This window comes from Carex rostrata, chromosome 13 (assembly GCF_964058835.1).
Source record: "Carex rostrata chromosome 13, lpCarRost1.2, whole genome shotgun sequence".
In the NCBI taxonomy this organism is placed as follows: Eukaryota; Viridiplantae; Streptophyta; class Magnoliopsida; order Poales; family Cyperaceae; genus Carex; species Carex rostrata.
Genome location: NC_135930.1, coordinates 5,888,408 through 5,904,561, shown reverse-complemented (window position 1 = coordinate 5,904,561; position 16,154 = coordinate 5,888,408). Strand labels below are relative to the sequence as shown.

Below are 16,154 nucleotides of genomic sequence, written 5' to 3'. Positions count from 1 at the left end.
AAATGATTTCTAATCAAATCTGGCGAATGACAACGCATCATACAAGACGATATTAATCATTGATTTTTTTTTTCCTCTAAGAGTCCAAGGTCACAGTTAAATTAACTGAACCGTATAAAATAGTAGAATTTGATGAGGTACATCTCTATAAACAAGTCTAGTTTAATATAAATCAATTTTAAGAAGGAAATTGCATTTTATTGTCCCACGGCTAGTGCATCTGAAAGAGACTCCGGATTAAATAAATTCAGCTCAAAATCAAATTTTTAAGAAATTAAAATCAATATTGTAAATTTGTTACTAATTATTTAAATAGAGCGTGTATGAAATTTGATCCAATTTAAAGTTTACTTGGTCATGGATTATAAATCACTAATAAATTATTTAAAAAAGGCATCTATCATACAAATCGGTCCAAATTAATACACATATTATTTTAAAAAAATAACACATCCACAATTTTATTTTTAAATTTAAACAATATATTTTTAAAATATCAACTAAATGTCTAAAACCATTCTCTGACGTGGCTAAAATAAATTCCCGTAAAATAAAAGCATTGAAAAGTAAATCACGAAATAGGAAAAGTAAAAGTTATTTTGACAAAATAAAGAACATACACAATATTGATACAAAGAAATTGACCTTTAGGCCCTAATCAGCAGCAGCTCCAACTTTTAATGTTCACGTAGAAGAAAACAAAAATATAGTATGAATTTTTTTCACTATGTGAACACTAAATTTCAGTTCAAAATTTTCACGGCCCATTTCTATTTCCATTCCTTTGAGCCAGCCGAACTGGGTCTTATTGTTAAGGTCATATGATGTACTACGTTAATTAATCACCAAAATAAGGAAACAGCACTAAAAAGGCTAACAGCTAACAGATATAAAATCAGAACTGGTGCTATGATTGAGGTACATAGTAAGGGTAAACTGTGTAGAAGGTCTGAAGAGCGCTGAGGCCGAGAAGAATCACAGCGGCGACCACTGATAAAACGGCCCAGGGGCTATTGAAATAATCATGGATCAAGCGTGCCTAGCTCCGGTTCCAGTTGGAATCATAATACAGCTGCACATATCTAAACAATTTTGAGAAATAATGGTTCATGGAATCAAACGATGTGCCATCACCGAGCCGGTTGAAGAAAACCGCAGCCTCTTGGTGGCTGGATAGCATGTTGTGGATGACACCGGCGCGCTGGAGCAGGGCCACGTCCTCTTTCGTATTGATCAGCGAATCCATCAACGCCACGTAGCTGGTTACAGTTTGATCGCCCCAGGTTTTGTGTCTCTCTAGTGCTACGAGGTTTGTGAGGAGCGCCTTTTTGTTGGAGTCGATTTGTAGCGGAGGAATTTCCAGAATGCCTCCTCTACCGAACTTCACATCGAATGGATTCTTAGGCGATTGCTTTTTCCTGAATTTTACGCCTGCCTCCTGAAGCTCGGTGGCACAGGGGATCTGACGTGGCGGCCGTTTGGTGCCCCGTTGGTCAGGTCTCGGGGTTATCCAATGAATGAGTCGTTGTTTCCAAAGGGGCAATGTCTTCGGGTCATGCTTTGTTTCCTCTTGGTAGAGGCCGGGTACAATGAGGAATTGGTGGTAAAGATCAAGCAAATGATGAATTTTCTCAGGCCATGTCATAGGGGATGTGTGTGATGGCTCCACATCCATGAGAAATCTCGCAAGGAGGCTAAGAAACGTATCCCTATTGTTCTCGGCCTCCCCTGTCATGACAATGTCGTACAAACTTTCGATGACGACAAAAGGGATTTGATTTTCAAATAATAGCAAATCGGAGATGATTGTAGTCGGGCCCCAACCCTCTTTGAATAAGACGTCAGGGTCTTCATTGAGCCATTTGAAGAAAAGCTCGAGAATGAAGCAACCGTCAAGCAAAAGCATCTGAATAAACTCGTCTTGTTCAAGGGTGATGTACTCGCTGTAGGATTGGCGGGCGTTCTTTTCTAAGCTCCGTACGGCTTTGATACAAGTCTCCACGCGGAGTTCGCTGTGTCTACACAGGAAGCTCCTGAGGAGACGCCATTTCTGATCCTCCATCGCTCGCAACCGGTCCTTTCTGAGATGGTAGTAGTAGGGCCCGATTGACACGATACGTGGCTCGTACAAGCTCTTGTTAGCCTCGCGGATGTTTGCCGGGACCCGAAAAATGGTGAAGGGCCCCACGTACTCTATCCACCATGTGTCATCTTCTAGCCTCTGCTTTACTAGGACTTCCAAAGGGATATCCACTTTTGCCATTGAAAGAGATTGAGTCGGCAAATCTCTTTTCAAGTAGTAGTAATTTAAACTTCAAAGTTTGGTTGGTTTGCTCTTTTGCTAAGAGCTGACAACTCTAATAATTGCACATGTATGTGGCCAATCGCTTGACGCTTCAAACCAGGAGAAATTTGAAAAATAAATAAGCATATTAGTCGCTGTCAATTATGTAATATGGGAAAAGACTATTAATTAGATTTTTAATTTATTAACCCAAGATGTATTTATAAAGGAGAGGAAATAGAAACCGCAAGCAGGAGATCAGACTAAAATGGAGAAGGAATTATAGAAGTCTCCTAATAAAAGTCGCAACAGAAGTGTAATAATAATTGCAAGTTTACTTAAAAAAATAATAAAATTGAATATTTTCTTTTCTTCTTCCAAGACGAAGACCATACGCCAAATCTGACTTTTTGAGGGTTTCGATGGGCATGCAGTAATAACAACAATTTACTGTTTCCAAGACTTGGGTCCTGTTGTCATTTACTCACATTTACTTATCTTAAAATAATTGTTGACTTTTCTCTTCTGAGTCCAATTACACTTGGGCACCTAATTTTGAAAAAAAATATACTTGAGGAGATGCGCGTCTTATGCGGAAAGAAAGATCACGTTGTCTCCGTAACCTATGTGGTGGAAGCAGGTATGTAACGTATGTTGCGAAAAAGGCTAAAAAGAGTCCTATCAGGCTAACCTATGTTGGATGCACTAGACAAGTAATAGGCTCCATCAGACGGAATCAGAGGCGGTTTGTGTGAGTACCGTATCAAATTTGGTTTAAATATTAGATCGGAGTCGTTCCATTCGCATCAACATTATGGTTAATAATTTTAAAATTCACGTGTATCAAATGAACATACATCTTGATTTGAATCGTATTACTCTAACTAGACATCATACATAATTTGGTTAATACTCATCGAACTAAGTTATTCATACTAATTTTGATACATATCAAGACAGTTTTAACCAGTGTTGTAAAAAACGTCCATTTAGACCAATTAATTGGTCAATTAATCATTGGCAACGATCAAACAGTCACATATTGTTTTGACTAATCAGTCGATTATTTTCGATTATGGCCGATTATTTTTTATTATGGCCGATTATTTCTGATTATGGCTGATTATTCCCGATTAATCGTTTGACAACACTCTGTCCGTCTGACAAGCGCACCGTTAGTTACAACACTGATTCCCAGGGGCGGACCCAGGATTTTTGTCAGGAGGGGAGGGGGGCAAAAAAAATATTGAATCGGGTTTAAATAACTTATCGGATTTAAACCCATTAACTAATTGGGTACTAGATAAAAAAAAATATTTTGACTTATATTTTTTAATACCCTGACTTATAATTTCCGATCCTATAACTTATAATTAATATTACCAATCATAATTCAAAAAAAATATTTTGATTTTAACACTAAATTTAACCCAAATTACAAATCAAACATTCAGAGGGAGACAAAATTTTTTTTCAAAAAAGAACACAATTAATCGGTACCAATAGATCACCACTAAAATTCGAAATACAGGAGAAGTAGCTGGCCCTTTACTACAGTAGATCCACCCGCGCTGATTCCAACAAGGCATCCAACAAAATTTGATGAGATAATCATTGAACCGAATTCGTATTCTCTGTATGCACTTCCTGTAGAATTAGAGGATCCGAACTGTTTTAACCTATCACAAATTTTAAAGGGGACCGAATTAAATTTAGCCCAATTAAGAATAAATCTAAATTATAAAATTATAGACCCCACCGTACGGTACTATAAAGAGGATCTATCGATCAGGTATTGCTACTCAGATCGCACAGGATTAATTATGACTACTTTTATAGCCCATGGGCTGTGATGTCTGTTGGAGCAGCAGTGATTTTCCTGGGCCCAAGTGCGTTGCAAATGATTTTTACAGTGGATCTTTATTTCAAACTTAGACAAGGCTAGATGATCAGCAGCTTGTTTTCATAAGAAATTCTTTCTCTAATCTTTTCATACAAAAAGCATTTCTTTCGTTGATATTTTGACGTTTATCTTTTATTTTCACTACACGCATAGCAGAAAGGAGCCTTGCTATACAAGTGGTGGTACAAATTTAAATTTAATTAGTTACATAAGTGTGTGAATAGTAATTATATTTATAAAAATATGCTCATGATAAAATTCATGTTTCTCTATTTTGGACTAATATTTAAATAATAAAAGATGTTGTGGATTCAGATTTACAGTTCAGATTGGAAATGGGGGATAATTGATTTGGCATGATCAATGCACCTATAGAACCTCTATGCATATTTTGAAAATACTGACTGTGATATCCCTGTAGGTAGTAGTAAGCATAGTGTGGACACTATGGAGTTCAAATTTGCTTTTTTCATTTCAAGAAAAGGTTCATAATCATAGGACATCAGACTTTCTGAATACATGATCTGAAAAAACTATCGGCAAATAAAGATAGTCTTTTTTATCTTTTAGATAAAATGGTATTTAAGATAGAATTACTAGTGCCAATTTTTCAGTTAACCTCCTTCATGATTTATTAAATGGAGATGGAGCACAAGGTTCATTTCTTTCATAAAGATATGGGAAAGAGTGTCTGCCTAATAATTAACTATAAAAGTCTAATCTTACATGAATGTATTTAAGAGAGGAATGAGGATGTACATCATGCTGTTTTTTGTGCAACTAAACTAAATGTTGATCACATTTTCCTAAAATTGCCTCCATATGCAGAATATATAGAGATGGCTTGAATTTTTTTTAATAATTGTCGGATGCATGCATTTTGACTCAGAAATAATATTTGGAATTTTATGTCAACCATTTATATTTCACTGATTCACTATTGGATGGATAAACTTGGATTTGATTAGATGCAGCAAATTAATTCATCGGTTGATTCCTCGTGATCTGGAGGACATTCCAAGATAACTAGAAGGAAATGTGGTTTCTGGTACAAAGGCGGTGCTAGCCGAAGCCGAATCCTCCCAGGTACCTGACTCAAGTAAATTTAAATGGACGGACCAGATTAACTCAGAACGATGTCTATTCGAAGATAGCGCAGGAGTATTATTATTTGTGCTTTGAGATTCGTGTCAAGTTAAAAGAACGGTTCGATCTGGGCTGTCTGTTTCTGATTTGCTTGAGTCAGGTATCTGGAGTGATCCGAATTCATACCAGCCAGGGGGCTCTTAACAAGCTTTTTTTTTTGTTTGAGGAAAAACCCGTAGGTTATATTGATTACTAAAGTGATAAGTTACAAGCATCATCCCTACTACAATTGAATTAAAGAGTTTCTACGTAGGAATTTAAAATTACATCCAAACCTATACCTTGCCGAATTACATGATGTAAAAAACAAAACAGTAATTTAACTAAATAGTCCAATTGTAGCTAAAGTAAGAAAAGGAAATTAACAACCACAAAGTTACTGGTGGCTGTTTTTTATCCAGTGTCTGTGGAAGAAAACCGGATCTAATTGCTTAAATTCCTGCATCCATTCTTCTTCTGTTGGGTCAAAATTTCGTCCCCCAACCTGTCTTCTCTGTTGGCTCTTAACAAGCTTGATGAAAGCATTTGTGCTTTCTTATTTTATATTTTAGGTGTCAGTAATAATAAATTATACTTCTTTGTGTGCGATAGTTCTCCTTTCGAAGGGAGGGAATAAGCACCTTTTGCCTTAAGAGCCAAGGAAAATAATTGGTAGTGAGAAAAACTGGATGAAGTCATTGAAGTCTTCTGATATATTTTTTTTTTTTGAGTAAAAGTTAGAGATTAAGTCATTTAATTATTTTATTATATTTGTTATTACAATAAATAATTTTTTTATTTGAATTTTTAACTTAATACTTTTAAGTTGTTAAATGTGTTTAGGTTATTTTGTACAATTATCACAACAACAAGGTAGACACTTTTCGCGAGAGAAAAACGCATTTATGACGGTACTCCATTGCGAATAGTACTGTCATTAATAGAAAAAACATATTTATGACGGTACTCCATTGCGAAAAGTCATTTTTTACCCTCGCGAAAAGTGGGAGTCTTTTGTAGTGTATAATCTTTTCAGGGGAGTAGAACTAGGGTGTTTCTAAATTCATAATTTCTTTTTGTGAACTCAACTCTAAAATGGTTGTCTGGTTTTATGATGTTTTTTTTTTTTTTTTTCCAATTTATATGCTTCTTTGGTCTTTTATCCGAACTGAACCGAACAGGTAACCGATTTGGTTTTTTCTAGTCCATTCATTTGGTTCGGTCAGGTTTTAATATCATTGCATAGGGCTTCTTATGAGCTGAGTCTGAGTTGAAGGCAGGGGCGGAACCAAGGGGGTGAGAGGGGGGCCAGCCACCTCCCATAAAATCAGGATTTTGCTTATATATATAATCTAAGTGCACATTTTTATATGATTTTTTACAGATGCATACCGATTGGCACCCCCCAAATTCAAATCCTAGGTTGTTCTTTCGTCTTTCGGCGGCTCGGCGCCCCCCCCCCCCCAAATTCAAATCTTGGTTCCGCCCCTGGTTGAAGGCAACTTGAATTCATAACTCATGAGCCGAGTTGCTAATCCAGTTTCGAGTCAAGTCAGTTTCAATTGACGAATTAAATCCGAATTGATTCTAAATGAATTATGAGTCATGAGTTTTTGTGTGCATCTCTAGTTCTGCACAAAGGAAATAAAAGGTAAATGTCAGAATATCAACGAAACAAAAGCTCCTTGCATGAAAAGATTAGAGAAATTATGTCAGTAAATGAATGGGCTGACTGGCCTCTTTTCAAAAAAAGAAAAAGACGAGTAAACAATCTCAAAAAGTCAGATTCCGCTTATGGGCTTCGTCTTAGAAAATGCGAAAAAATACCTCAACTTTTTTTTTTTTTTCGTGGGTCATACAGATGCATAGCCTGGAAAGTGATTAGATCTTCTCTATTTAAGTTTTACATGGAGAAATGCTCCATGTACTCTCTCCTTATTTCGCTTACACATGACCCAAACTAGCTACTTGTAACTGCCATTGATGCATGATGACAATATATACTTCATGCTCAATGGCAAAACAGGATATCCCTTTGGAAATCCTAGTAAAGCAAAGGCTAGAAGATGACATATGGTGGCTAGAGTATGTGGGGCCCTTTACCCTTTTTCGGGTCCCAGCAAACATTCGCGAGGGAAACAAGAGCCTCTACGAGCCGCGCATGGTGTCTATCGGGCCCTACTACTACCATCTCAGAATGAACCGGTTGCGGACAATGGAGGATCAGAAATGGCGCCTCCTCAGGAGCTTCCTGTTTAGAAACAGCGAGCTCTGTGTGGAGACCTGTATCAAAGCCATGCGGAGCATAGAAAAGAATGTGCGCCAATCCTACAGCGAGTACATAGCCCTTGGAGAAGACGAGTTTATTCAGATGCTTTTGCTTGATGGTTGCTTCATTCTTGAAATTTTTTTCAAGTGGCTCAGTGAAGACCCCGACATCTTATTCCAAGGGGGCTGGGGCCCGACTACGATCTTCTCAGATCTGCTACTATTTGAAAATCAAATCCCTTTTGTTGTCATCGAGAGGTTGTACGACATTGTCATGACAGGAGAGACCAAGAACAATAGAGATGCATTCCTTAGCCTCCTCGCAAGATTTCTCATGGACGAGGAGCCATCGTCCCTTACATTCCCTATGAAATTGTCCGAGAATGTTCATCATTTGCTTGATCTTTACCACCAGTTCCTCATTGTACCCAGCCTCTGCGAAGTGGAAACAAAGCATGACCCGACGGCATTGCTTCTTTGGAAACAAAAACTCATTCGTTGGATAACCCCGAGTCCAGACAAACAGGGCACCAAACGGCCACCACGTCAGATCCCCTGCACCACCAATCTTCACGAGGCAGGTGTAAAATTCAGAAAAAATCAATCGCCTAAGAATTTATTCGATGTGAAGTTCTGTAGAGGAGGCATTCTGGAAATACCACCACTACAAATCGACTCCAACAAAAAGGCACTCCTCACAAACCTCGTAGCGCTGGAGAAGCACAAAACCTGGGGCAACCAAACCGTCACGAGCTACGTGGCTCTGATGAATTCGCTGATCAACACAAAAGAGGATGTTGCCGTGCTCCAGCACGCCGGTGTCATCCACAACTTGCTATCCAGTCAGCAGGAGGCTGCGGTTTTCTTCAACCAGCTGGGTGACGGAACGTCATTTGATTCCATGAACCATCATTTTGCGAAACTGTTTAGAAATGTGCAACTGTACTATGATTCCAACTGGAACCGGAGCTGGGCGCGCTTGATCAATGATTACTTCCATAGCCCCTGGGCAGTTATATCGGTGATCGCCGCTGTGATTCTTCTCGGCCTCAGCGCCCTTCAGACTTTCTACACAGTTTACCCTTATTACGTACGGCCAAAATAATAGCACCAGATCTTATTTTTATTTCTGATCGTTGTTACTTAGCATTTTTTTTATTTTCTCGTCTGTTTCCTCTTTTGGCAATTAATTAGCCAAGGTAGTACGTCATATGACAACAATAAATTAAGATTATTTCCATTATAAGAAAATTGTGTTTGTTCTTTCTGTTGTTAGAAACTTAGAATATTCTTTATTTAATTACTATTCAACAATTTTATTTCACGAGAATTGATTAAGTCACTATCAAAGAATGGTTTCTGATACGGCCTATGTCGAGGTAAGACTCGGGGTCCGTTGATGTTTAATGAGCGGTGTGTGCGTGTGTGGTTAGCGTCCTGCCTATGTTGGACAGTCCAAAAACGTCACTCGGGGTTAGTAACCCGAGGGTAGTTGTAAGACACTTTTACTCTATCCTATCTCGTGTCCTTTGTTCAAAATGCCCGCCTCTATTCACTGGAGCCGCTTACCTTAAATAGTCCTCTCCAGTTCTGACATCCCGCGTTGTCAGAGCTGTCAGAGGGGATCGCACCAGAGCGACCAGGCTTACGTGTAACGCGGTATCATCCGCATAATAGATGGTGTGGTCCGCATAGGGAACGGTGACTAAATCGCACCCGACTTGTATGAAAGATTGGGGGAGGTAATCTTAAGCCTATTTCGGACTGGACTTGGCGCCGATTTCCTCCCGCCTCGGGTTGGGTCATGGGCCACTTATACTATTTTATCTGGGGCTTTTTTACTTAGTCCTGGGCCGACTTCATCCAAGTAGTTCTCGGCCCAGGTTATTTTTTGGCCCCTTATTGTTTTATAAGGGCCTTGGACACATGGCCCTATCATGAGCCCCCGAAGCCGGAAGGCATCAAACTGTATTATAATCATGGCGGCAGATCGATCACCAGCAAATTAATTAGTATATTATAACTTTCTTTGTTGAGGAACTCGATCGAGAGTGACATGACCCAAGTTACAACCACTATAAAAAAAAAGTATAGACTATTATAAGATGCAATTCTTCACATTAAGTGTCATATTATATGAATATGAGCCAAGAAGAGATGACTCCTCTGTGATTTCTTTCTTTAGCGGATCAACACAGTGTGAGGCATAGTGACAAGGTGCGCGTTTAATTTGCGAATAATTCATTTTCTTGTTATTACCGAATCGAACAGAATAGTGTATTTTACGTTGACCGAACCTTTGATCGTATAAAATGCGAATTTGACGAATTTGACGAATTAAATGCATTTTTTCACTAAAAATTCGTGTGGCCTTGTTGGGAATAAACGTGAGAGGAGAGATAAAAGTCAAAAGTAATTGAATAAGGTGGGTCATGCCACGTGATTTCTTGATATGCTGCCCCTTATAGAATTTGAATGGGTTTTATGATATTTTGTGCTAAAAAATTATATAAAGATTGTATGGCAACTTGAATTTGGACATTTTTTGTTTTGTTTTGTTTTGATTGTACCGAATTACGAATTTTTGATCCCGCCGAACCGAACCCGAATTTTTCATTTGTCACTATAGTGTGAGGGCATCATTTCGTGTTGCCATTTTTTTAACATTTTGAAGGATGGACTAAACATTAAATTTATGCCTGCTTTATTATTTATTTTGAATATTTGTGTCTTTAGTCTCACTTCCATGCATGTTGTCAGATTTTTTAACATTTTTTGAGAAAGTTCTTTGAGAAAGAATGGACTAGACATTTTTTTTTCATGCTTTAGTCTATATCATTTTTTATTAGTTTAAATGCTTTATCAGAAATTCCACTAATATTTGTCGGAGGAGCTATATTACCTAATTTCGACGGACTAAATTAGAGGCGGTTCAATGAACAACAGATCAAATTCGGAATTAGAGGCAGTCTGATTGTATCACCCATATGTAGTGTTTGACAGAATTAGAGGGCGGTTCGATGGGCAACATATCAAATTCGGTCTGATATTAGATCAGAGTCATCCGATTTCCATTAAGATTCGTGCAAACAATATTAGAATTTGTATGGATCATGCTCACGGATCATAATGATTATTGGAGCACCTTCCTATCCGACATGGTATCTATGATCAGGCCTTACTACTACGACCACTGGATTGATTGATGATTCCTTTAATAGCCCATGGGCTGTGATCTCGGTTGTAGGCTTGTAGCAGTACTGATTTTGCTGGGTCATTACAGACCATTATTTACAGTATATCCTTATTTTCACAAGAGAGGAAAGATATCGGCAGCTCGTTTTCATAATAAATTGTTTCTCTAATTTTTTTTTATACAAGGAGCTTTTCTTTCGTTGATATTTTGATATTTGCCTTTATTTCCTTTCTGCAGAATGTTCGACAGAAAATAAAACAATCAATATATTTTTAAATTAAATGAAAAAAGGGGTGCAAGAAATTACATGCATGCACCTGTTTCTTTCAAATTAAAATGCCCAATTTATCTGACCCTTGAAAGCTCCTAATGTACTAAACAACCTGAACATTTTTAATCACCTACAAGTCTCAGAAGACATCAATGGCTCCATCCAGCTCCTCTCAGTACCTTCAAGAGGAGTTCTTAAGGCAAAAGGAGCTTATTTCCCTCCCTTCAAAAGAACCATAGCACACTACAAAGCATTCATTATTGCATACACCTAAAAATAAATAAAAACAAACAACAAATGCTTCACATCACAATGAACTCATTTTTCTTTGTTAAGCTACTCCCGGTATTGCTTGCATATGCTGAGCGCCCCTGGATGGTACCGCCTTTGTACCAGAAACTGCATTTCCTTCAAGTTATCTTGGAATGCCCGGTATATCACGATCAAATCCTATTCGATCAATCCAATAGTGAATCAGTGAAATTTAAATGGTTGATATTATAAATTTCCAAATATTATTTCTGAGTCAGAATGCATCCGACAATTATTGAATTTTCAAGCCATCTCCATATATTTTACAAATAGAAGCAATTTTAGGAAAAAATGATCAACATCTTTTTTTTTTGAAAGATTGACAGTGGCTATCAATACAAAAGTAAAAAAGAAAAATACAGAAAGGAAGGAAACTACAGGACTTCCTAGTTTAGTGATCCTCTACTCTTTAATTGCACATGACGTACCACCCTCCCTGCCTCTCTTATGAAAGAAATGAATTATGTGCTCCATCTCCATTTAACTGAAAAATTGCCACTAGTAATTCTCTTCCAAACCATTTTTTTTTTATCTAAAAGATCAGAAAGACTAATTTTATCTTCTGATAGTTTTCTCAGATCATGTAATTCAGAAAGTCAGATATCCAATGAACCTTTCTTGAAAATTAATTGCGTATTTGATTGACTTCACACAACTTAAAGCTTATTACTACCTACTAATTAATCATAGCCAGTATTTATAATTTAGGAAAGAGAATGCATAGAGGTTATCTGCATATGAGGATCGTTCATGCCAAACATGTTCTCCCCTATTTCCAATCTGAAATGAATATATGTATTATTTAACAGCATCTTTTATTTTTAAAATACTTTTTTTGAAGGTCAGGACGCAAATAGCTCACCAACAATTGTATTAAAAAATAAATAATATTTTAAAGGTCTGTACAAGCTCCCCTAGTCCCCTACGCTATGTCATCTACTAAAAATTTACAGCGTACACAACATATCCAACAAAGTACAGAATATAGAAACAAAGTCTCTCGTGTGTCTCTCTCGCTCCCCGCTAAAGAATTGTATGCCACCGCTGAATCATGAATTGTGTATCATGTTTCAGTTGCTGCACTGTTTTATTCTTCCCCGAGAATGTTCTTCTATTCCAAAGGATGTGATGTCTTGTCTCTAACCGATTATACAGGAAAAGTGTACAATTATTTGATATTTTTAATTAATTATTATTCCAATTAAAATTAGAATTGTAAATTTGTTATCTAATTTTGGGATAGAGTCTGTATCAAGTTTGAGTCACTTTAAAATTTAAAATGATCATTCATCATAAAATCACTAAAATTCTACAGTTAAATATTATAAATTATTTGAAAAAAGCTACAAATTAATTTTTCCAATCGGCCCAATTTTATAGGTGTTATTTAAGAAATGAATAACATATCTACAATTTCATTTTTCTGATTAACATTTGAAATGAACGTAAATAGAAGTTTAATGTACGCTAGACTGTCCTAAATATATAAAACCATTCTTCTTCGACAGTGGGTTAATAAATTCTCATAAAATGGGTGCCAACTCCTCTTCTTAGAATGGGTGCCAACCGCAGAGAACCGGGGTTTGATGATCTTTTTCATGATTCTCTCCCTATCATTGAACTACCAGAGGATAGGCCTCGCAAGGTCGTCTGCTTTGTTGAAAGAGACGATCAATACTTTGAGGAAAGGGCTAAACTCGATAAGGTGGTGATCATGTATAACCCTTCATTAGAGGCGTCTCTAAGTATCGAGCAGGTGGCTGAGCTCGCAACATCCTCGGGGTTGGTTAGGGTGGCTGATGTCTCGATAGGGGTCATGACCAGCTCGAGATATGCTATTTTGCTCCCTATTGGTGTTGACTCGGCTGAATTCATAAGGGCTATTCCCCCACCTATTTGGGAACAGGGATTCTCATTTAGTTTATGGAGTCCGCTCGATGATGCAACTGTGGTGCTTCCACGTTACAAGGTGATGCTCGATCTCATAGGAATACCTCTCGACATATATCGAGAGCAGTATGTCATACGAGCGGTTAGTTCCATAGGTACCTATCTTGGAATGGTTGAACAATCTATGGAAGGAGATATTGCTTGTTGGACGGTGGTGGTTGCCACTCCTAGTTTATCATTGATCCCGGATCAAGTGGCTGTTATGGTGGGTGGCCTAGAATATCCTGTGGATGTCATCCCCAGAAAATGTGTGCAAGGCGAAATTTACAAGCCAGATGAGCTTCCTCAGTCTAGAGAGAAATTCCTCCCTCCGAAAGCTCAATCTACCTCTTCTACATCTTTAGAAGAGAAACATCTGCATGTCGATGACCATTTTATTGGGTCTAGAAAGGTCCTTGAAGAACTATGTCAAAGCTTTGAATTTGATGCATTACCACCCGGAGTCCAGGCGGTGCTCAGAGGAGCTAGTTCAATGGTGCAGCATCAGGAGGTGAGGGCGAATGTACCATGTGCACAGGTATTGGGTGCAGAGGATCCGAGCATTCTCGAAAACACACAAATTGGAGACAGGGAGGTCGCAGAAAATCCAAGTTCCAGTCCTGAGATAATTCAGGTAACCTCTGAAAATCAGGGGTTTAATATCGAGAAAGATTCGCCTCTGAATTTGGACAGGGTCTTGCTGGATGTTTCTGTTGCTGCAGAAAATGATGTAACGGGTCTGGGTGACTCAGATCAGGTGTTCGTCACACACACGCCAACTCGAATGGGATCAACTGAAATCCCTACTTTCATTGATAGCCCGGTTATTAATGTGCCTGTCATATCGGTTCCCATAACAGCAGTATCTCCAAAGGAGCAAAGAGATATGATAATTGGGGAAGGTTCTAATAATCCTCCAAGAATATTGCAGCGCCATAAAGACAGTGCAAGCTGTCCTTTGCTGTTGGAAATTCGAAAAGATAATAGTAGAGATGTTAATGGGCCTAGAATCTTGGAGCCCACTAGACAAGAGAAGAAAAAATTGCTGCAGTATGCCACGAAACAGAGGAGAAAGCGAAGAGAGTTGACCCAAAATAAAGACAAGGCCGGTTGCTCAAAAACTGAATCTCAGCCCAAAGCACAGTTGGTTAACGAAGAAGGTTTTGTGAAAATTCATGTGGACTTTGAGCATTGTGCTAGAATTGCTGAGGTAATTGGATTTCAAACCGAAAATGTGCTTAATGCTCTCGCAGAGGATAATGAGCAAAGACCTCGGCAGAATTGTTCATCGGAAGAATTAGAGATGACGCACCAAGAAGAACCTTTTCCCTATGATCCCCATTCAGTTGAAGTGGTTGACTCCGATCTGGAGTAACATGCGTAAAGCTGTGATTTTCAGTTTTGTGATTTTCACTTTCAATGTCGTACAAAAGATTAAAAATTTTATCGTGGAATTGTAGGGGATTGGGAAGCTTGGAGAAGTGTTTAGTAGTTAGAAATGTCATAAAATCTTCCCGTTGTGACATTGTCTGTCTACAAGAGACTAAGCTAGATAGTTTGGAGTTTTCACATGTGCACACAATTCTCCCAACTTTCTTTGATAAGCAGTGTGGTTACATTAATGCAATAGGAACATCAGGGGGATGTCTTATTGCATGGAAAAGGAATTATGTGGCAATTTCTTCATGGGCAACATCTCACTCTATATCAGTGTTGTTATTTCAAACAAATTATGGGAAGCAATTTGTAGTTACAAACGTGTATGGTCCTAGTCAAGATGAGGAGAAATTGAGGTTTATCCGTGAAATAAGGGTATTTTCGGGTCATGTTTCTGAACCTTGGATATTAGTTGGCGACTTCAACCTTGTGAGATGGTTGGTAGATCGGACGGGAGATATGAGGAGCTTTGGGTTGATGAGCGCATTCAATGATCTAATCTCTGAGTTGAAGCTGATAGATGTTCCACTCAAAAATAGACAGTTCACCTGGAGCAATAAGAGGCCGGCCCCTTCTCTGTCTAAAATTGATAGAGCATTTCTCACGGAGGAATGGTCAGATAATTTCCCTTCAATCACTCTCACTGCCTTGGAGGTCATTGTATCAGATCATGCTCCTTTGCTTCTCACGTGCAAGCAGCCTCATACAAGCCGAAAACAATACAAATTTGAGAATTCTTGGCTTCCATTTCAGCAGGTAAAAGATGTGGTAAGAAGAGTGTGGCACAGTACAGATGAACAAGTGGGGTCCAATTCGCACCTTTTAAACCAGAAAATAGACCTAATGCACCAGCAACTCAGAGTCTGGCACACGCAGACTCATTCTCATGTTGAAAGAGAGCTGATTTCTTTGAAGGAGCGCATATTGGCTCTTGATCAGCTAGAGGAGATCAGGCCCTTGTCTCAGCCCGAGTTCTCCATGAGACTGTGGTGTCGTGAGAAAGCCTATTGTATCGCAACAAGCATTGAAACCAGGTGGCAGCAAAGGGCAAGATGTCGATGGCTTGCGGAAGGTGACAATAACACAAAATTTTTCCACAGTTACGCATCTTCGAGACTTAGAACAAACTCTGTACAAGTCTTGCAAGTGGATCAGCAACAGATAACGGATGCGGGTCAGATCCGTACTCTGTTTCGCAACCATATGCGCTCGATTCTTGGCACACAGGTTCCAGTGGAAGTCTTTGATTCGGCAGCCCTATATGGTGATGGACCAGATTTAAGGGCCTTGCAAAACCCATTTACTGAGCAAGAGATAGAGGCCACAGTGTTTCAATTAGCAAACAATAGGGCTTCGGGTCCAGATGGCCTTCCAAGTGAATTTGCAAAGACTTATTGGGCTGAGTTGAAGCAGGATATTTTCAGGTTGC

General features: G+C 38.5%; 2 protein-coding genes across 2 annotated transcripts; one reads left to right on the top strand and one right to left on the bottom strand.

The window, feature by feature from the left end:
• Positions 1–890: 890 nt before the first annotated feature.
• LOC144564785 (UPF0481 protein At3g47200-like) lies at positions 891–2,540 on the bottom strand. Its single transcript, XM_078314384.1, has one exon. It carries the CDS (start codon positions 2,261–2,263, stop codon positions 1,040–1,042), a length of 1,224 nt encoding a protein of 407 aa, XP_078170510.1. The 5' UTR covers positions 2,264–2,540; the 3' UTR covers positions 891–1,039.
• A 4,712-nt stretch (positions 2,541–7,252) lies between these two features.
• LOC144564640 (UPF0481 protein At3g47200-like) lies at positions 7,253–8,831 on the top strand. The gene has a single exon (XM_078314241.1). The coding sequence runs from the start codon at positions 7,300–7,302 to the stop codon at positions 8,683–8,685; it is 1,386 nt and encodes a 461-aa protein (XP_078170367.1). The 5' UTR covers positions 7,253–7,299; the 3' UTR covers positions 8,686–8,831.
• The last annotated feature ends 7,323 nt before the right edge of the window (positions 8,832–16,154 follow it).